This window comes from Anolis sagrei, chromosome 1, assembly GCF_037176765.1.
Source record: "Anolis sagrei isolate rAnoSag1 chromosome 1, rAnoSag1.mat, whole genome shotgun sequence".
Taxonomy (NCBI): domain Eukaryota; kingdom Metazoa; phylum Chordata; class Lepidosauria; order Squamata; family Dactyloidae; genus Anolis; species Anolis sagrei.
Genome location: NC_090021.1, coordinates 5253025 through 5276111, shown reverse-complemented (window position 1 = coordinate 5276111; position 23087 = coordinate 5253025). Strand labels below are relative to the sequence as shown.

Below are 23087 nucleotides of genomic sequence, written 5' to 3'. Positions count from 1 at the left end.
TTCACCCCAGCTTTGCATTCTTCAAGCCCCGCACATCGCATGATGTGTTCTGCATACAAGTTAAAAAGGTTGGGTGAGAGGATGCAGCCTTGCCGGACGCCTTTCCCAATCTTGAACTGGTCTCCTGTTCCGTGGTCAGTTCTGACTGTTGCTCCTTGGTCCTTGTACAGATTCCTCAGGAGAGAGACAAGGTGGCTTGGTATGCCCATCCCACCTAGGACTTGCCACAGTTTATTATGATCCACACAGTCAAAGGCTTTAGAAGAGTCAAGTATGTAGTGTCCCCCTCTTGACCTGAGATATTTTAATACAGCAGATGAGCCCTTTGTGCCATTCCAGCCACATGGTCTCCATGGGCTTTTCTGCTTCTGGAAGAATGGAGGACTATCCCCAGATATTTGAAGCATGGGACCTGCTCTATTTTATTGGAATTGGATCAACACTGCCATTGCACTCTTTTTGGATGGGGGAAGGGGCCTAGTGCAGATACACAATGAGATGGAAACCAGGATCTCTATTCCTCCTTTAGATCTCCTGCATTTTGCCCCTGGCTCGGCCCTCACTGTATGTGAATGGAATCTGCTTAATGTCAGTTCTTCTACTGTCCATGTTTCCTGGAGTGAGAAAGGAGGTGAGGAGAACTGATTTCCCTATGAAATGAACTCTTTCTGCATCAGGGGAGAATCAGTCTGGGTTATTGGATTGCTTAGATGTGATTAATATTGTTCTTAGTGTCTGAGATTTGGAGGATCTCCGCATGGCACTGTCATCCCTATCAAAGGTCCTCGCGTTAGGGTTGCCTGTTGTCTTCCTGCAGCTATTTTCCATGGGTGAGGGGCTCAACAAGGCAGTACTAAAGATCTCCTGTTGGGTCTCAATTTTGCCAATTACATTAAATGATTGAGTAATCGTATTTTTGAACTGGTCTATTATGTCCAGAGGACAGGAGCAGAATTCAAAACGATCTTGACAGATTAGAGAGATGATTGGCCAAAACTAACAAAATGAAGTTCAACAGTGACAAATGCAAGATACTCCACTTTGGCAGGAAAAACGAAATGCAAAGATACAGAATGGGGGACAAGGCCTGGCTCGAGAGCAGTACGTGTGAAAAAGATCTTGGAGTCCTCGTGGACAACAGGTTAAACATGAGCCAACAATGTGATGTGGCAGCAAAAAAAGCCAATGGGATTTTGGCCTGCATCAATAGGAGCCTAGTGTCTAGATCTAAGGAAGTAATTCTGCTTTGGTTAGACCACACCTGGAATATTGTGTCCAATTCTGGGCACCACAATTCAAGAGAGATATTGACAAGCTGGAATGTGTCCAGAGGAGGGCGACTAAAATGATCAAGGGTCTGGAGAACAAGCCCTATGAGGAGCGGCTTAGGGAACTGGGCATGTTTAGCCTGAAGAAGAGAAGGCTGAGAGGAGACATGATAGCCATGTATAAATATGTGAGAGGAAGCCACAGGGAGGAGGGAGCAAGCTTGTTTTCTGCTTCCTTGGAGACTAGGACGCGGAACAATGGCTTCAAACTACAAGAGAGGAGATTCCATCTGAACATGAGGAAGAACTTCCTGACTGTGAGAGCCGTTCAGCAGTGGAACTCTCTGCCCCGGAGTGTGGTGAAGGCTCCTTCTTTGGAAGCTTTTAAACAGAGGCTGGATGGCCATCTGTCAGGGGTGATTTGAATGCAATATTCCTGCTTCTTGGCAGGATGGGGTTGGACTGGATGGCCCATGAGGTCTCTTCCAACTCTTTGATTCTATGATTCTATGTTTTCCAGTTTATTGAGTTCTGTCTGAGTATTGGAATTAAGTGTTCTTGTTTGAGTGAGTTGAGTTGTGGACTTGTAATTGGTGTTGTGTAGCTGGAGGGTCATGCACTCTACCAGATATAAGTTCTCGAATCCACAGGCTTTAGAGTAGTCAATGAAGCAGAAATAGATGTTTTTCTGAAACTCCCTGCCTTTCTCCATTCTCCAGCATCCGGATATTGGCAATGTGGTCTCTCGTATTGTCGAAGGCTTTCATGGCTGGAATCACTCAGTTCTTGTGGGTTTTTTCGGGCTATATGGCCATGTCCTAGAAGCATTTCTCCTGACGTTTCGCCTGCATCTATGGCAAGCATCCTCAGAGGTAGTTGATGAGGAGATATTGGGAAAATAGATATTTATTGATTGATCTATGCATAAAAATCATATGTATCTTACAAGCACTGAAATGCATAGGAAAATCTAGTTCCCTCTGTGTAGCTGACAGGCAAGCAAGCGGCTTGTCTCCAAAAGGGGCTGAAGAGGAGAAGGGGGGTATGCATTCCAGAAGAGAGATAAGACACGGGCTGGTACGAGAAGGCCCCCTCTAAGTAAGAAGCCTCTTGACAAGGCAGAGGGCCCCTTTGATGGATGACTGTAAGCACAGCCAAGAAGAAGGGGGAAACATCTCCATGCTTTCTCTGCAAGGCAGAGACATGCCTTTTGCATGTTGGAGGGGGAACCTGATATTCTTATGATGCCAGGATGACGTAGGGATGATGATGATTGTATGTTGTAGTATGTTCTTTGTCTACTTGAGTCTGAAACTTATAAAAGGGCAGTCCGCACCTTGATCAGGGCTCTGGTTTTACTTTTGGGACATGAGTCCACACCAGAGTCGCCAGCTGGAAATAAAGTCGTTCTTTTCTGATCTCCCAAAAGGATGTCTCTTGGTAATTATCTCTCCTTTCCTCAAAAACTATTTCCCTGCCATTTCATTTTGGCGAGCCAGGTCCAGGAGTAACAGGCAGAAGATTTGAAGGAGGTCAAGAGAGAGAGAAGCCAAGAGAGAGATTTTGAGATCGGGAACGCCTTCAGGAGTCAGCCAAGCCGGCGTCCAACCAACAACTGAACCCTACCAGCTGGGGTGTCTCTGTTTGATGCCAGGGATCACTTGAAGCTTGGAGCAGGGCGGCTGCTCCTGACGGAGTTTTTTCCTTTCACCAGAGGAGGCAGAAAACAACGGACAGGCAAGTATGAATGTGAAAAAAGAACATTTAGAAGAGTGTAGACGTCAGGACAGGTCATAGCTGTGTTTGCTAGTGACCAACCCAGGAGTAATTAACCTGGAAAAAAGGCAGTCCCGAGTAGACTTTTTGGGATTTTTGGGTGTGCCAGAAAGGGAAACCGACTGCCTAGAGAGAGAGAAAAGAAAAAAGGAAAAGGTTGGGAAAAGCCTAGGTACATTGTTGTATGATTGATTGTCTGTATGAGTGAATCAATGTTGTATGTTGTATGAAAGAGTTCAGATGCTGTGTGGTTAGGTCCCACATACCTTTTCCCTCCTTTGTGTATTAGTTGTCTGTTTGTCTAAAACATGTGATGGTCATTCAGAAGCAAGCTTAAAGCCCTGCTAGGGTACATGTTAGCAGATTTTGAGAAAAGTTTTGCAAAACTAGATTTTGGGCAGGAATAAATGAGATCAAATCTCCTATCCTGTCCCACTCTTTTGATTAAGAAATGCCTAACCTCCCTACTCTACTGAGATGATGGGAGATCCACAGAAGTCCTGCAAATACAGCCCTCCAGCCAGCAGCAGCAGGAAGCCCTCCATCACCACCCAGTGTCCCTACATAGAAGATACCTGAATCTTTCCCCATCAGATGATATAGATGACCCAGATTCTATGCCGCCTGAGTCCACAGCCACTCATTTCTAACAGATGTAGCTAGCTGAGTGGTTGTGAATAGAGATCAAAAGGAGAAGATAAGCAGTGACAAATGAAGGCTCAAGCCATTTGCTTATCAGCGGCATTAAGGGAATGGAAGCAAATAAAAAGAGGGCGAAGCATAGCGTGAAGTATGAGCCAGAAAAGAGGACAGCTTCTTGAGCCAAATCAATGTCCGAACTGTAAGAATCATGGACATTGAATGAGAAACTTCCCAGATGATGAGAGGAAGAGAAAAAGGCTACCAAGAGCAGATAGGAAGACCCAGAGAGCTGCCCTTCTATCAAGAGGCACAGGAGCAGCCAGGGGAAGAAGAAAAATCATTGGATTGGCCAAATGCCCCCAATGAAGAAGGCAGAAGACTCAAGTCAGTCAAGAGTTCTAACCTTAGGATCCCTACTCAAGGCAATAGTAGGATCCCAGAAAACATTTTTAGTAGACATAAGAGCAGAAGAAATCAGTTATTACCACCCCAGTGGCACCATAAGCCAGAAAGCCATAAAGCTCATGGGAGCCACTGGAGATCAATGCCTACATCCTTTCCTAAGAAGGAAAGAAAGAAAGAAAGAGGAATAAAACGCTAGCAACAAAAGAAGTTACCATCAGTTTCCTATATATGCCTAACTCCCCAGTTCAATTGCTGGGAAGTGACTTGCTATGCAAACAAAGTCTAATAATTATTCTTTGAGGAAAATGATTTTGCTAAGATGGCTTTAGAAAATGACAAGCCCTTTGCACCTCACCTGTCCCATGGTGGAGGCTGCTAGTAGTTTTAAAAAGGCTCAGAGAAAAATGAATAGGAGAAAGTTTGAAACTCCTGAGGTATGGGCAGAAAACAGCCCCCCGGAATAGCCAAATGCATACCTCCAAAAATAGTACAGCCGATTCCAGGAGCCTGTCAGTCAGTCTGAAGAAAACACTCCAATTCCTAGACCCAGCCGTGCAAAAACTGAAGTAAAATACTTAGGATTCCAGATAAAAGAGGGTCATAGGAGTGACAAGCAAGCCATTTGCCAGATCTTAGTCCCCAATACAAGGAAGCAAGTCCAATGCAAGTCCATAGGTGCAACAAGATTCTGTAAAATTTGGATCTCTATGAAGTAATGTCCAGTCTCGATAAAATAGTGAAGAGTAGAGACATCAGACTGGCAACAAAGATCCGCCTAGTCAAAGCCATGGTATTCCCTGTAGTCACCTACGGATGTGAGAGCTGGACCTTAGGGAAGGCTGAGCGAAGGAAGAGAGATGGTTTTGAGCTGTGGTGTTGGAGGAAAGTGCTGAGAGTGCCTTGGACTGCGAGAAGATCCAACCAGTCCATCCTCCAGGAAATAAAGCCCAACTGCTCACTGGAGGGAAAGATACTAGAGACAAAGTTGAAGTACTTTGGCCACATCATGAGGAGACAGGAGAGCCTAGAGAAGACAATTATGCTTGGGAAAGTGGAAGGTAAAAGGAAGAGGGGCCGACCAAGGGCAAGATGGATGGATGGCATCCTTGAAGTGACTGGACTGACCTTGAGGGAGCTGGGGGTGGTAACGGCCGACAGGGAGCTCTGGCGTGGGCTGGTCCATGAGGTCACGAAGAGTCGGAGACGACTGAACGAATGAACAACAACATGAAGTAATTGGCAAATTCTTGTGTCAAGTTACAAAGGGGGGCGAAGGACAGCCCTTTCCAGTGGACACAAGAGCAAAATGCTGCCTTTCAGCAAATAAAAGTCTGCGCTGAGGACAGTCTGCTTTATGCCTGCCTGAAGTAACTAAATCCTTCACTTGTTACGTTGCTGAGAAGGAAGATGTAGCAACAGGCATTTAACTCAAACCATAGACTGTTAGAACTCAAAGAAACCAATTGCTTAGCACCTCAAGAATGCTAAAACATCAGGCACTGTTATGAATCCTTACATTAAAGGTTCAGCAATGTTCTACCTTTTAAACTTGCTACCCTCCTGCAAAAGGAACATCATAGATGTATTGAAAAATGGACACAATTTATACCAGTTGTCCTGACTTGGCTGATGTTCCATTGCAAGAAGTTCAGCTGAACATATACACTGATACAAAGCATGTATTTTCAGTACTACATGTCCATGGTGTGCTTTACAAAGAAAGAGGACTTTTAACTGCAGCATGCCAACCAGTCAAACATTCAGAAAAAGACATTGCATTTCTTAGAAGCTGTATGGGTCCCAAAACAGGTGGTTGTAATGTACAGGGCAGGATCCTTTAGCCAGAAATCAACCAGAGAGCAGATGCAGCTGCCACAAAGAAGCAGATGCCAAGTCTCTCCAGGTGGCTATCCTACTTCCTTTGCCCAATCCCAGTGTGCAGCCCACCTATAATTAAGAAGAACAGCAATGGGCCCAGGACAGTGGTGCAATAGACTTAGCTAACTCTATTGGTTGGTGAGCTCTTTTCAGATGGAAGAATAATTGTCCCTAGAACCATGGCATGAGAGGTAGTAAAAGGAACTCATGAGTCATTTCAGGAAAATGACACTAGCTAAGCATTTAGAAAGACAGTTAAACATAGATTGTCTTCACATTCCTTGACAATGGCGGCTTCAGCTAGGTGTCATACCTGTGCCAAAAACACTCAGTGTCAGGGGCAATGCCATCCCCCAGGTACTCAGCATTGTGTGAATGTAAATTTTGAAGCCATAAGTTGTAACAGTGGTACATATTAGATGCATTCCCACCAGAACCATTGAACTGTCTTCTTTTGCAATGTTGTAGAGGCCTCTCTTCATTCCCAAGGTCACAAGGGGAATAGCATGAGAAGGGCCCAGGCAAAGAGACAGGAAATGGTTGCTTTGGGAAAATGCTGTAAGAGTTAAGGTAAATGCTTAATGAGTTCAGGACACACACACACCTAACCCCTAATGTTTGTGTAAGCCAGGGGATGAGGTGTGGGTTAAAGAGTGGTAATGAGAAACTTTGCAACTCAAATGAAAAGGTCTTTATGTGGTGATTTTTACATCAACTAGTGCAGTTAAGGTAGCAGAAATCAAACCTTGCTCCCTTGGAGTAGAATTGAGTCTAACTGCTCCCAGTTAGCAAGCTATTCTAGATTCAAAACACCCACTAAAGCTTAAATTAACACAGGATTGTGGTTGTTCTAACCAAATGGAGAAAGGTGGCAGAAAGAAGATTCAGACTAGACATTACTGCAAGACAACCCGGAAGCTCTTGCCCTGCGTACTGTCAGATCTGCACCTGCTGAAGGATGAGAAAACTGGGCTAGACACTGCAGCTTATTCCATACCTGGAAGCGATTAAGCTCTACGCACTGTCAGACCCACAACTGGAGAGGAAAGAAGACGGAGCTAGGCCTTACTGTAACCCACAGGAACGGTTACTCAACGTACGGCCAGATTCCAGAAGAATGAGAACTTTGTGGGTAACATATGTGTTTATTTGTGTGTCAATTTTGTGAATTGGTAACTGGTTCAATAAGCATGCCAAATGTATGTTTCATCAATAATGGGAGAAATGCTAACTTGGGATATATTAGCATTATGAGTCAATTGTAAAATTTTCATTTATGTCTGCCTTTGATTAATAAGGAAGCTATAGTTTGGCTACTCTAGTCTTATAAGAGCAAAAGTCAGACCATTGAGTCTTAAATCCTCCTAGTCTTTTCAACGGTTGCAACATAGATTAACACAGGTTCTGAAAACACCCCCAGGTAAATATTTTTGAATAAAGGAAAGAAATTATTCTCAAATAGAAGTTAAGTAGGTGCATTTAGACTTATTTAGACTGGAAAGAAATAATAATAATACCAGAAAAAAGTCTTAAAAGCACCTAAAGGGGGGAATTGATGAGGAGATATTGGGAAAATAGATATTTATTGATTGATCTATGCATAAAAATCATATGTATCTTACAAGCACTGAAATGCATAGGAAAATCTAGTTCCCTCTGTGTAGCTGACAGGCAAGCAAGCGGCTTGTCTCCAAAAGGGGCTGAAGAGGAGAAGGGGGGTATGCATTCCAGAAGAGAGATAAGACACGGGCTGGTACGAGAAGGCCCCCTCTAAGTAAGAAGCCTCTTGACAAGGCAGAGGGCCCCTTTGATGGATGACTGTAAGCACAGCCAAGAAGAAGGGGGAAACATCTCCATGCTTTCTCTGCAAGGCAGAGACATGCCTTTTGCATGTTGGAGGGGGAACCTGATATTCTTATGATGCCAGGATGACGTAGGGATGATGATGATTGTATGTTGTAGTATGTTCTTTGTCTACTTGAGTCTGAAACTTATAAAAGGGCAGTCCGCACCTTGATCAGGGCTCTGGTTTTACTTTTGGGACATGAGTCCACACCAGAGTCGCCAGCTGGAAATAAAGTCGTTCTTTTCTGATCTCCCAAAAGGATGTCTCTTGGTAATTATCTCTCCTTTCCTCAAAAACTATTTCCCTGCCATTTCATAGTGAGGTCTGTTGGAACTAGGAAAAAGGGTTTATATATCTGTGGAATGACCAGGGTGGGACAAAGGACTCGTGTCTGCTGGAGCTAGGTGTGAATGTTTCAACTGACCACCTTGATTAGCATATAATGGCCTGACATTGCCTGGAGCAAACTTTTGTTGAGTGGTGATTAGAAGTCCTTGTTTGTTTCATCTCTCTTGTTTTCCTAGTTCCAACAGACCTCACTACCTCTGAGGAAGCTTGCCATAGATGCAGGCGAAACGTCAGGAGAGAATGCTTCTAGAACATGGCCATACAGCCCTGAAAAACCCACAAGAAGTGAATCTGGTCTCTCGTTCCTCTGCCTTTGGGAGGGAGCCCCAAAGGCCATCGAGCCCCGCCCCCTTTGTCGAGCAGGCCCCGCCCCTTTGGCAAACCCCGAGGCCACGCCCCCTTTGCGGCAGAGAGGCGCTGACGTCACCAACCCCGCCCCCTTTCGGTGCCGCCATTTCTGTGTGGAAGGAAGGAAGGAAGGAAGGAGAAGGTGAGTGCTTACGAACTGAGTGTCTTTCCCCCTCCCTCCTCCTCCTCCTCCTCCTCCTTTGTTTTCCATCCGGGTCCCATTTCGACCTCTTCCAAATGGGCAAACACAGGCTGAGGTGGGCCAGGAATGCCTCTTCTGCCTCCTTTGTGATGCAGGCAGGCCTAGAGAGAGGCCTGGGCCTTTCCTGGGGAGGGAGGCCTTTCTTTCCCTCAGCCTCAGCCTCCTCTTTCCTGAGGGATTGCCTTCCAAGTCGCCCAGTCTCCTGTGTGCCCAGGGGGGAAGTCTCTCATTTGGTATCAGCCATGGGTTGAGGTGCTGGGTTTGAGCCTGCCACTTTTGGACTCTCGCTTGCTGAGGTGTCCCAGCGAGTGTCTCTGTAGATCTTAGGAAGCTATTTCTTGATTTAAGTCGTTGATGTGCTGGCTGATACCCAAACAGGGGATGTCACTGCCTTGGTCCTTTCACTATTGGCTGCTACTTCCTGGCGGATCATAGAATCAAAGTTGGAAGAGACCTCATGGGCCATCCAGTCCAACCCCCTGCCAAGAAGCAGGAATACTGCATTCAAATCACCCCTGACAGATGGCCATCCAGCCTCTGCTTAAAAGCTTCCAAAGAAGGAGCCTCCACCACTCCGGGGCAGAGAGTTCCACTGCTGAACGGCTCTTACAGTCAGGAAGTTCTTCCTCATGTTCAGATGGAATCTCCTCTCTTATAGTTTGAAGCCATGGCTCCATTGCGTCCTAGTCTCCAAGGAAGCAGAAAGGAAGCTTGCTCCCTCCTCCTCCCTGTGGCTTCCTCTCACATATTTATACATGGCTCTCATCATATTTCCTCTCAGCCTTCTCTTCTTCAGGCGAAACATGCCCAGCTCCTTAAGCCGCTCCTCCTAGGGCTTGTTCTCCTGACCCTTGATCATTTGGACACATTCCAGCTTGTCAATATCTCTCTTGAATTGTGGTGCCCAGAATTGGACACAATATTCCAGGTAAAGTGGTCTAACCAAGGCGGAATAGAGCGTGGGGAGCATGACTTCCTTAGATCTAGACACTAGGCTCCTATTGATGCAGGATGTCAGGTGGTGCAATACCGGCTAAGCAGTGTGATTTCTCCAGTGGTGTAGAGCGCAGACACCTGTGATAATGCAGCATATCTCATTAAGAGCCACATCCACTGTTTTAGCATGGTGAGATGTGTTCCACACTGGGCTTGCGTACTCAGCAGCAGAGTAGCACAGCGCAAGGGCAGATGTCTTCACTGTATCTGGTTGTGATCCCCAGGTTGTGCCAGTCAGCTTTTGTATGATATTGTTTCTAGCACCCACTTTTTGCTTGATGTTCAGGCAGTGCTTCTTGTAAGTAAGAGCACGGTCCAGAGTGACTCCCAGGGATTTGGGTGCGCTGCAATGCTCCAGGGGGATTCCTTCCCAGGTAATCCTCAGAGCTCGGGATGCTTGTCTGTTCTTGAGATGAAAGTCACATGTCTGTGTTTTAGATGGGTTGGGGATCAGCTGGTTTTCCCTGTAATAGGCAGTAAGAGCATCTAGAGCTTCGGAAAGCTTCTGTTCTACCATCTCAAAGCTCCCTGCTTGAGCAGTAATGGCACGATCATCAGCATAGATAAAACTATAAACTGGTGATCTGAGTCCACACTGTCATATAATCCAGTGCAAAGCAGAAAATGTGGAATTTTACCTTCTGGCAGGTAGGTAAGGGGGCTCCATGCCTGCCACATGACCTTGGACGCGCGTACGGTCAATGCTGGTTCTTCGACTTAGAAATGGAGATGAGCACCAACCCCCAGGCTCGGACATGACTGGACTTAATGTCAGGGGAAACCCCTTTACCTATGGAACTTTTATAATGTTTAAATATGCTGTGTTGCAACTTTGTTGATTTGGCCTGGCCTCATGTAAGAGGCAGGGTATAAACATAAAGTTATTATTATTGTTGTTGTTGCTGTTATTGTTATTATGAAGGCCTGACTGGTTGCTGCCTGGGGGATTCCTTTGTTGGGAGGTGTTAGCTGGCCCTGGTTTATTCTTGTCTGGAATTCCCCTGCTTTTTGAGTGTTTTTATTTATTTACTGTCCTTATTCTATAGTTTTTTTTAATGCCGCTAGCCAGATATTGTTTCTGTTGAAATTGTCCACTTGCTTGTGGATTTCAATGTCTTCTCTGTGTAGTCCTATGTGGTGATTGTCATCCATGCTATAATTAAAAGACTATATAATCCCAATTTTTTGCTAGTATGAAATCTTGACTTGTACTGGCTTGTGCTATTAGTCATCGACTGCTGGATTTCAATCACTGCTGTGCAGAACTTGGTGACATTATAAGTTATAACCCAACCCCTAGTCTTGGGGAGGAGGGGGGGGTGTTCCCCCACTTTCCTTTCCCTTTTTTTTAACCTTTTTTCTCTTACTCTTATATCTATTTTTTTCGATCCCTGCTCTATACTTTCCTATACCAACATTTGTTCCCCCTCCTTTTATGTTATCTGAAATAAGAGCATTCTGAACCCCACCAACGATGGAATTGAACCAAACTTGGCACACAGTTCTCCCATGACCAACAAAAAGCACTGGAAGGGTTTGGTGGGCAGTGTCCTTTGGTTTTGGAGTTGGAGTAGCCCAAGGATGACATTTTGGCTGTTATTGCTTTTTCCCCATATGGACTGAAAGTCATCCGACATAGAGGTACAATGCCAAGGGGAGAGAGCCAATAGTTCAGTATAACCACCCACTTACTTCACTTACTTACTTAGGCGATCCCTCGCTTTCCGAGGATGATTGTCTTCCAATATTCTTGTGGGTCCGTATGTGGCTGTGGAGCCCTCTTCTTGCTCTGCATCTTCTTCCACAGTGAGGGCATTGGTTTCCAGGTGGAAGGCGGTCTCGATCAGGGTTGGCTTGACGCGCCTTCCTCTTGGCACATTTCTCTTTTTCACCCTCCACTCGTGCCTCCTCAAATTCTGCAGCACTGCTGGTCACAGCTGACCTCCAGCTGGAGCGGTCAAGGGCCAGGGCTTCCCAGTTCTCAGTGTCTATGCCAGAGTTTTTAAGGTTGGCTTTGAGCCCATCTTTAAATCTCTTTTCCTGTCCACCAACGTTCCGTTTTCTGTTCTTGAGTTCGGAGTAGAGCAGCTGCTTTGGGAGACGGTGGTCGGGCATCCGGACAACATGGCCGGTCCAGCGGAGTTGGTGGCGGAGGATCATCAATGCTGGTGGTCTTTGCTTCTTCCAGCACGCTGACATTTGTCCGCTTGTCTACCCAAGAGATTTGCAGGATTTTTCGGAGGCAGCGCTGATGAAATCGTTCCAGGAGTTGCATGTGACGTCTGTAGACAGTCCACGTCTCACAGGCATAGAGCAGGGTTGGGAGGACAATAGCTTTATAAACAAGCACCTTGGTATCCCTACATCCGTAGGGATAACCACCCACACCCTGGCCTCAATTCTCAAGAAGCCAGTCTCCAGACTTAGGGTGGAGTTGGAGACACACCTTGGTACCTGGGGGGGCGATCTTAAGAATTTGGATTGTACACTCTCAAATGGGGCAAAGGCCGAAAAGGGGCCTAACTGGGCACTGTATAGGAGTTGTGCAACTGGCTTGGCATCAAATAGTTTGAGTGCCGCACGTATGTAGTGTCCCCCTCTTGACCTGAGATATTTTAATACAGCAGATGAGCTCTTTGTGCCATTCCAGCCACATGGTCTCCATGGACTTTTCTGGTGCTGCAAGAATAGAGGACTATTATTTATTTACTTACTTACTTTATTTATATACCGCTTTTCTCAGTCCTCAGGCGACTCAAAGCATCAATACAAAAACATCACAAGACAAGTACAGGGCAGTTAATGTCAGGATAATTGCAAATATTATGTGTATGTTTTTCAATGTGTTAATAATGTAATTCAAGATGGTTTCAGTCATGTTCATTTTTTGTTCATTTGTGTAGTAGATTATTATTGTTATGGGCTAGAGAGTTGAGACCTTGGCTAAAGTTAGATAAGACTTTTCGTGAGAAGAAAAGGGAGTTAACCAGCTAGAAGACAGATAAGGCAGAGGGCAGATGTTTCTTTGTCTGTGTGTTTAGTCCTGTACTTTGTCCGTCGCCATCTTTCATCATCAATATGTAGTCGCCTGTAAATAGATGCTTCCAGTAAAGCTTATTATATTTTGAAACAGAAGAAGAATGCTATGTGGTAATTGAGTCTGTGTGTTTTGGAAACCTCACATTCGCTGTGCCAGACCGGAGGGTCTCACTCTGACAGTTAAAACAATTGTAACATAAACAATTAAGCATCAATATCCCCAGATATCCCCAGATATTTGAAGTATGCTCTATTTTATTGGAATTGGATCAACACTGCCATTGCACCCTTTTTGGGTGGGAAAAGGGGCCCAGTGCAGATACATAATGAGATGGAAACCAGGAACTCTGTTCCTCCTTTAGATCTCCTGCATTTTGCCCCTGGCTCGACCCTCATTGTATGTGAATGGAATCTGCTTAATGTCAGGTCTTCTGCTGTCCATGTTTCCTGGAGTGAGAAAGGAGGTGAGGAGAACTGATTTCCCTATGAAATGAACTCTTTCTGCATTGAGGGAGAATCAGTCTGGGTTATTGGATTGCTTAGATGTGATTAATATTGTTCCTTGCTGTCTGAGATTTGGAGGATCTCCGCAAGGGTACTGTCATCCCTATCAAAGGTCCTCGCGTTAGGGTTGCCTGTTGTCTTCCTGCAGCTATTTTCCATGGGCGAGGGGCTCAACAAAGTAGTAGTAAGGGTCTCATTGGGTCTCAATTTTGCCAATTACATTAAATGATTGAGTAATCATATTTTTGAACTGGTCTATTTTGTTTTCCAGTTTTTTTAGTTCTGTCTGAGTATTGGAATTAAGTGTTCTTGTTTGAGTGAGTTGAGTTGTGGACTTGTACTTGGTGTTGTGTAGCTGGAGGGTCATGCACTCTACCAGATGTAAGTTCTCGAATCCACAGGTCACGGAAGACTCTAGTAATAGCAATGGAGTGTCTGCTCCAAAGGAAGTCCTTCAGGTGCAAGAGGCAGCTGGGGACTGAGGCATTATCAAAGATGAGAATGTTGAACTTGGGACTTATTGAACCATCTAGTAGTCCTTGGTCATCACCCGTAGTAGTAGTACCTAAGCCAGATAATACCGTGAGGTTTTGTGTAGACTATCACAGATTGAATCAGCTAACAACCTCGGATGTCTATCCAGTGCCAAGGATAGACGAGCTGATAAAAACCATAGGGTCGGCTAGGTACTTTACCACCTTAGATTTGACCAAAGGGTACTGGCAGATAGCCATGCATCCTGAGGACTGAGGGAAGACCGCTTTTGTAACCCAGGGTGGGCTCAACAAAGTAGTAGTAAGGGTCTCCATTTCAATGTGCTTGTGTTTGGACTTAAAAATGCACCTGCCACATTCCAACACTTGATTGACAGGATGCTTACAGGTATGAGACGGTTTGTCCAAGCTTACATCTATGACCTCGCGATATTCAGTAAGACCTGGGCAGAGCACCTCGAGCATCTTGCGAAGGTGCTAGGAAAGATCCAGGATGCTGGCCTAACAGTAAAGGCTTCAAAATGTCAGGTGGCCAGATCTCAGGTTAAATACCTAGGGCACATTGTCAGAGGTGGAACAATCTTACCTGATTTAGACAAGGTGCAGGCCATAAAGGACTGGCCTAAGCCACACACTAAGAAACAATTAAGATCTTTCTTAGGTGTAGTGGGATTCTATAGATGATTTATCCCAGACTTCAGTACCTTAGCTGCAGCACTGACAGATGGCACTAAAAAGTCAACACCTGACAAGATTGTTTGGACACTGGAGTGTGAAGCATCCTATGAGATTCTGAGAAGGGCTTTAATAACCACACTGGTACGGAGAGCACCTGACTTTAGTAAGCAGTTTGTGTTAACTACTGACACCTCTAAGATGGGACTGGGAGCAATTCTCAGTCAGGAAAATGCTGAAGGTGATTTCCAGCCTGTTCTTTACTTAAGTAAGAAACTCTTAGAGAGAGAACAGCACCTTTCGGTCATTGAGAGAGAATTTCTAGCGATGGTTTGGGTCACCACAAAGTTAAAACCTTACCTGTGGGGGAGAAAATTCACACTATACACTGACCATTCACCATTAAGGTGGTTACATCAGGTAAAGAGTACAAACAGTAAATTAATTTGATGGAGTTTAACACTCCAGGATTTTGATTTTGATGTTCATAGAATCATCACATCAAAGGTACGCAAAATATAGTTGCTGATGCATTATCACGAATAATTGCATAAAGTATTCAGGTAAACCTAGGATAATTGAAAGAGTGAAAGTAAAAGGCAATGTATATAATGTATAAGATAATGTTTGAAATGTTTAACCTGTTTTATTGCAGATATATGAAATGTATTTTGACATTGCCCTTATGAATTGTATATATTCATGCAATATGTTTATTGTATAAATGCATTGCTAGAACTTGCCTAAGGCTTAAAGACAATGTTTGACCTAAATGCATTGTACTGAAATGTGATAAGAACCTATGATTTGCAATAGGCATTGTGTAATTTGCAAAGTCACTGTGTAGGTATAGAATGTTTATATTGATTGTTTACAGTAGGTTAGAAACTACAATAGGTAAGTTAGGAAAGGGGGACATTTTGGGTAGATAGCGTAACACTAGCCCTTTGCCTCCAAAAAGTAGTAAAACGCCTCTTTATCCAGAAAGGTTTCTTAGACCAGATGAATCTTACCTGGTAGGCCAGAAAGGGAGTCTAGATAACAGTAAGGCAGGACTCCATTTTGGGAGGCAATGCCAGGGAGGCAGCCATCATGAGTGAGGATAGTTGGAAGAGGGGAGGAGTTTGGAGACTCCTAGGATTGGTCCGAGCAGTTGGGAGGAGCCAAGTCTGGGGAGGGAAAGAATGTAGCTTCAGGGGGTTTTTAAAACTGGGGGGTTTTCTTGTTTTTTGTTTGGGGTTTTTTTTTGGAGGGAGAGCTAGGCGAGAGAATGTCGGTGTTAGACAGACCTGTGAGCTGACAGGAAAAAGGTCAGACAGCAGTCTGATCTCTTGTGAGAGTTAGCACAAGAGAATGGCTCTCCAGGCTGGGTTGGTTAATAGGAAGAACTCTAGGGTAGAGTTAGTTAATAATCCAGGGGCTGCCTAGATAGGCTAGTCAGACTCATCACTATTCTCTGAAATAGAGCGAGGGTTTTGTTACCAACAGTTAGTTCTGTTTGTTTAGCTCTGTCTAGGACAGTGGTTCTCAACCTGGGGTCGGGACCCCTGGAGGGGTCACGAGGGCGTGTCAGAGGACCATCAGAAAACACAGTATTTTCTATTGATCATGGGGGTCCTGTGTGGGAAGTGTGGCCCAATTCTATCATTGGTGAGGTTCAGAGTACTCTTTGCTTGTATGTGAACTATAAATCCCAGTAACTGCAGTTCCCAAATGTCAAGGTCTATTTTCCCCAAACTCCACCAGTGTTTACATTTGGGCATATCGAGGATTCGTACCAAGTGTGGTCCAGATCCATTATTATTTGAGTTCACAGTGCTCTGTGGATGTAGGTGAGCTACAACTCCCAAACTCAGGGTCAATGCCCATCAAACCCTTCCGGTATTTTCTGTTGGTCATGGGAGTTATGTGTGCCAAGATTGGTTCAATTCAATTGTTGATGGAGTTCAGATGCTCTTTGATTGTAGGTAAACTATAAATTCCAGCAACTACAATTCCAAAATGACAGAATCAATCCTCCCCGCAACCCCATCAGTATTCAAATTTTGGTGTATCGAGTATTTGTGTCAAATTTGGTCCAGTGTATGAAAATACATCCTGCATATCAGATATTTATGTGACAATTCATAACAGTAGAAAAAATAGTTATGCAATAGCAACAAAAACAATTTTATGGTTGGGGGTCACCACAACATCAGGAACTGTATTAAGGGGTCGCGGCATTAGGAAGGTTGATAAATACTAGTCTAGGACAAAGTGAAGAGAACTGTTCAAGCCACCAATCAAGCTGTTCAAGCAACCAATCACTGTTCAAGCAACCAATCACTTCACCATAACACATATCCATCATCGTTTCACTATCATATTGGAGGCACAGGGGTGGGATTTTTTTAAAGGAAAGGAAAACCTCTGGGAAGATCCATCCTGCCCGGACATAATATTAATAAGTCTCCAGCCTCACGTCGTTTGTTATAACAGGTTATAAGTATTGTTATTGTTATAATAATTATTATATTTATACCCTGCTTTATCTTGCCAAAGGGAGATAAATATTAGAAGGAATCTCCCTTTCTTCTATCATTCATTCTTTTTGTTTACCAACCCTTTCGTTTCCTTTCCTTTTTTCTTTCTGGATTCATTCCCTTCTTGTTTAAGAACCAGTGATTGCCTTTGCTGGCATCTGTGTATGTGCTTGAGACCCCGATGTCTGCATTTCTTGGTATTCCAATTTTCAACATGACCTATTAAGGCAAAGGAGGAAAAGCTTGCAGGTAAAGAAGATTTCTGGCTTTCATCACTGATCTTTTGCTTCTTTCTTCCCCAGGGAAGGATTCTATGGAGCATGTCTTGGGTGCAGTAAGGGAACCAGTAATAGAAGAAGAAGAAGAAACAATCTCAATGTGATGATATTGCTGAATTCATGGCTTCACTTATAGATAAAAAAAGGGGGAAAGCTAAGGATCTGTATTGCAATTCAACACCCATATGAATATTGACATGGAGGAGAAAGCATTTAAATGCCTGGAGTGCGGAAAGAGTTTTCCTCGGAGGGATCATCTGCAGCAACATGAAAGGATTCACACTGGGGAGAAGCCCTATAAATGCCTGGAGTGTGGAAAGAGCTTCACATATAATTCAGGTCTACGTTCACATCAAATGACTCACACTGGGGAGAAACCCTATAAATGCCTGGAGTGTGGACAGAGCTTCTCTCACAGTTCAAGTCTACGTTCACATGAACGAACGCATACTGGGGACAAGCCCTATACATGCCTGAAGTGTGGACAGAGCTTCTCTCAGAGTTCAACTCTGCGTTCTCATCAAAGGACACACACTGGGGACAAGCCCTATACATGCCTGGAATGTGGACAGAACTTTTCACAGCATGCACATCTACGTTCGCATCAAAGGACTCACACTGGGGAAAAACCCTATAAATGCCTGGAGTGTGGAAAGAGCTACACTCAAAATTCAGTGCTACGTTCGCATCAAAGAATTCACACCCGGGAGAAACCCTATACATGCCTGGATTGTGGAAAGAGCTTCACTTATAATTCAGGTCTACGTTCACATCAAATGACTCACACTGGGGAGAAACCCTATAAATGCCTGGAGTGTGGACAGAGCTTCTCTCACAATTCAAATCTACGTTCACATGAACGAATTCACACCGGGGAGAAACCCTATACATGCCTGGAGTGTGGACAGAGCTTCTCTCAGAGTTCAACTCTACGTTCTCATCAAAGGACACACACTGGGGACAAGCCCTATACATGCCTGGAATGTGGACAGAACTTTTCACAGCATGCACATCTACGTTCGCATCAAAGGACTCACACTGGGGAAAAACCCTATAAATGCTTGGAGTGTAGACAGAGCTTCACTCAGAATTCACATCTATGGAAGCATCAAAGGATTCACACTGGGGAGAAACTCTATAAATGCTTGGAACTTCAGTGAGAATTCACATCTATGTTCGCATCAAAGGACTCACACTGGGGAAAAGCCGTATAAGTGCCTTAAGTGTGGACAGAGCTTCACTGATAATTCAGGTCTACATGTGCATTAAAGGACTCACACTGGGGAGAAACACTATACATGCCTGAAGTGTGGACGGAGGTTCACTCATAATTCAAGTCTGCATTTACATCAAAGGACTCACACTGGGGAGAAACCCTATAAATGCCTGGAATGTGGAAAGAGCTTCACTGATAATTCAAGTCTACAAATCTTCAAGCCTTTTTTTTTTAACCTTTTTCAGTCAGTCAGTCGCCTTTATTTCGGTCAACAAACCATCGGCTAAGTCAAGTGAAAGTAGAATAATGAAATACAACATTTAAGTAAATAATAACATCACATTTGGCTTATAATTAATGAAAACAAGTATCACCATCGCTATCGATTGAATGACTGTCTTTATAATCTAAAACAGAAACTGATTGCCAATTAATAATAAGTCTCCCGAGTACTCTTTGTTACACTCTTAGCATTTGCAGGTTATTCACGAAGCACTTGCGGCTTTTTGCCGCTGCAAAGAGAAATTTGGCCACCTGTTCTGTTACCCTTTTGTCAAGATCAGACAGTAAATAAGTTCAGTACCAACTTAGGGTTCTTCCTGGCCACTTGGTGAGTAAAGGGGATATTAACCTTAGTCTATCATCCTTGTAAACTGTGCAAATAAAAAGTACATGTATTACAGTTTCAATTTTACCCTCCTCGCAAGGGCAAACTCTATGATCATAATCAGTCCGTTTGTATCTACCCTCTAGTATGGCTGATTTGAGGGCATTAAATCTGGCCCAACTGAAAGCAAAACGAAATTTTGGGATGTTTAAATTTTCTAGGTATTTGGCACCTCCCAAAGAATTAAATGTTAGACCTAAAGTCAATGGAGAGCATGCGGAGCGCGCCAGAATCATTGAGTCCTGTTTGTCTATGTCACTGATTCGTTCCGCTAAGATCTGCATTCTCTATTTATGCTCAAAATCGCTCAATATGTTCTCTGAGAGGCCCATCTGTCTGAGTTTCTGATTTGACGCTTTGATTCGGTGGGATTTAAAGAGGTCTTTTTGAATCAGATATGTGTATCCCGCTTCAGGCCCTTTGTGCACCCTCTCCATCCAGTATCCTAGGGCCCTTCTCCAAGCCAGTGATTCGAGTGAGGCTGTACCTGATTCCAGTCTTAAAACAGCAGATGGAACACAATTGGGGACAGCAAACAGTTTTCTGAGCAACTCTGATTGAACTTGTTCTACTTTAGATGTGAAGCCTGTGATCCATATCGGAATTGCGTATCATAATTGGCCTGTTACCTTTGCTTGGAAGACCTTTGTTGCAGCTGGTATACACTGGCTGCCTTTGGTGTAAAAAAAGCGAATTATTGCTTTACTACTGGATAGGGCATTTTGTACTGCCATTTTTTGGTGGCATCTGCAGGTACCTGAGGCTTGGAAGGTAACCCCTAGATATTTAAAACTGGAAACTTGTTCAGTTAAGTTCTTTCCTATGTACCAGTTATGCCTGGCTCGCTTTTTTGAGAAGACCATGATTTTGGTTTTACTATAGTTTATCTTTAGCTGGTTTTTCTCACAGTGGAACTCTCTGCCCCGGAGTGTGGTGGAGGCTCCTTCTTTGGAAGCTTTTAAACAGAGGCTGGATGGCCATCTGTCAAGGGTGATTTGAATGCCAAATTCCTGCTTCTTGGCAGAATGGGGTTGGACTGGATGGCCCATGAGGTCTCTTCCAACTCTTTGATTCTATGATTCTATTGGTGGAATGCACTCAGCACTCGCTTGAGTCCTACCTTGGTGTAGGATATGAGGGCAGCAGCATCTGCATACAACAATAGGGGTATATTGGTGGATGAGATTTTTGGTGGGATGTCCATTTGGTAGTGAAACATGGGTGGCCAGGTCATTCAGATATCGGTTAAACAGAATAGGGGCCTGGCGCAACCCCCTGTTTACTGCTATTGGTTTTGAGAGGTTGCCTTGTACTCCACATCTTACTTGTGTTGAAGTGTTTGAATATAAGCTCTTAATTAACCAGAGCAATCTTAGGTCAATTGTGGCCTTCTGTAGTTTTTGCCATAGCAAATTTCTTGGAATAGAGTCAAGGGCAGCTTTTAGCTCTATAAACGCGGTAAATAGTCGTTTGTAGGGAGGGGCTTGGTATTTTTCTGCTAGGTGACTTAACGCAATACAATGGTCTATGGTAGACCTCCCTTTCCTAAAACCTGCCTGTTCCTCACCTATTATTTTTTCTGAGTCTAACCAGTCTAGAAGCTTGCTATATAAATGGCGAGCATAAAGTTTGCCCACCACCAAGAGTAAACTGATGGGCCGGTAATTCCCTGGATCGTTTTTATCCCCTTTTTTAAATATCGGGATTAGAGTAGATTTGACCGTGAGGCAGGAATTAAGGCTGTGCGGTTGATGTGTGTGAAGAGGGGAGCTAACCTTTTTCAAAAAACCCAGTAACACAATGTACTTAGCCTCTATTAGTACTACTTCACCTTACACAGGTGGCTTGATTGTTGCTGGTCATACAATGATTGGACATGATTCTTACAATCACCCATTTTTCAGTTTAGAAATGATCTAATCAATATAAAACTCTGACATCATACTCGGGAGAAATCCTATAAATGCCTGGAGTGTGGACAGATCTTTACTCATCGTTCAGGTCTACGTTTGCATCAAGGTCTACGTTCCGGTTCCGGTTTGATGGCGGAGAGGCAGTAAGGACCCTATGATTGCTCTGGAAGGGAGCTCAATCCACCTGAATCCTCCGACTGAAAGCCTCCTCAGAAACTCTGAACATCATCCGACCGACTAGGAACTCGGAGGAGTCTTTAGGAGATTGGATTATTGAGTAACAAGGAGAAAACAGGGTAGATAGAGAGGTGAGGCGCCGCCATTCCAATGTGGCTGACTCCCTCCCCTTCCCTTCCCTTCCCTTGCAAGAACTGAGCTAACTATTGTCCTGTTCTCGCCGTCACTGATCTTGAATGCTGCTGCTGCTGCCTATAACTATTCATTTCCATCTGCCTATCTTATTTTGAGGCACTTACCATCTAAAAGGCGCTTACTTTTCCATCTAAGCGGCTGGGAGCCAGTCATCGCCCCACCGGATAGAGACTTTGTCCTCAGATTGTCCAGCAGACCAGCCACGAGCAAAAAAATCTGCAGCACCTGCTGGCCTGGATCCATCCTATCTTCGGGGTGCCTCTCAAGCTGTCCGCTTGGTAGAGACCTCGGAGATCATGGAGATGCTGGCGGGGAGCGCCGTAATTGGTGTTACCCTGCACCATCGCTAGAGGCTTGGCGGGAGGTACCGCCACTGGAAAGCTGCTGTTGCTGCTATTGCCACAGCCAGAGAATGGCTGCTACCATCACCCCAGTGGACTCTGAGGGAACATTGCTGCCGGAAAGCGCTGCTGTGAGTGGAGCTGTGTCTTCAATTCTGCTGTTGCTGTGGAGGGTACTGGAGTGGTTTCTGTGAGTCTGCTGCTGCTGATACGACCATCCTTTCTTCTCTTGCTGAACCAGACGACCCTGAGACCCAGGTTGCTTTTCTCCAGAAACATCAATCGCCATTTTGGAGGCTTGCCAGCGTCTTCATCATTGCCAACTTTGCTGAGTCACCAGTTGGTGGTTCAGCTGGCTTCTTAAGGTTGGGAGCCTCCATCCCACGACTGTCTTAGTGATCTATTATTATTATTATTATTATTATTATTATTATTATTATCTTTATTTATACCCCGCAAAATCTCCCGAAGGACTCGATGTGGCTTACAAAGGCCGAGGCCTCCGACAACAACAACATACAATACACAGTAAAACCCAGAGAAGTCAGCCATAGCAGAGCACCTGATGAACCAGCCTGGACACAGCATATTATTTGAGAACACAGAAATGCTGGACCACACCAACAACCACCATGTCAGACTACATAGAGAAGCCATTGAAATCCACAAGCATGTGGACAATTTCAACAGAAAGGAAGAGACCATGAAAATGAACAAAATCTGGCTACCAGTATTAAAAAACTCTAAAATTATAACAGCTAAACAACAGAGAGGAAAAAACCAGGCACAGATTAACACCTCCCAGCAACAGATTTTCCCAGGCGCAGGCAGGCCTTCAAATGCTAATGAAGGTGATCAGCTGAACATTCACACCTAACTGCAGCAGGGAAGAGCTCTTTGCCCCACCCCAGCCATTCCACAGATATATATAAACCCATTGTCCTAATTCCAACAGACCTCTACCTCTGAGGATGCTTGCCATAGATGCAGGCGAAACGTCAGGAGAAATGCCTCTAGAACATGGCTCTATAGCCCGAAAAAACCCACAAGAACACAGTAAAACTCATAAGTAAAACTTCCTTCCCACCTTCCTCTACATTTTCCTCCCTATTTCTCTCCTTCCTTTGTCTTTCCTTTTCCTTCTTTCCCTCTTTCCTGCCTCTTCCCTCCTCCTTCTTCCTTCCCCCTTTTCTTCCTCTTCCCTCCCTCCTTTCTTTCTTCCTTCCCTCCCACCTTCCCTCCCTCCTTCCTCCTACTTTCCTCTTCCCTCCCTCCTTTCTTCCTCCCTTCCTCTTCCTCCCTTCCTTCTACATCTTCCTCCCTACTTCCCTCCTTCTTCTTCCTTCCCTCTTTCCTT

General features: G+C 44.5%; 1 protein-coding gene across 1 annotated transcript; it reads left to right on the top strand.

Annotated features, from left to right (window-relative positions):
• The first annotated feature begins 8595 nt into the window (after positions 1–8595).
• Positions 8596–19114, top strand: LOC132761680 (oocyte zinc finger protein XlCOF6-like). Its single transcript, XM_060754751.2, has 2 exons — positions 8596–8653; positions 17246–19114. Exon 2 carries the CDS (start codon positions 17407–17409, stop codon positions 18379–18381), a length of 975 nt encoding a protein of 324 aa, XP_060610734.2. The 5' UTR covers positions 8596–8653; positions 17246–17406; the 3' UTR covers positions 18382–19114.
• The last annotated feature ends 3973 nt before the right edge of the window (positions 19115–23087 follow it).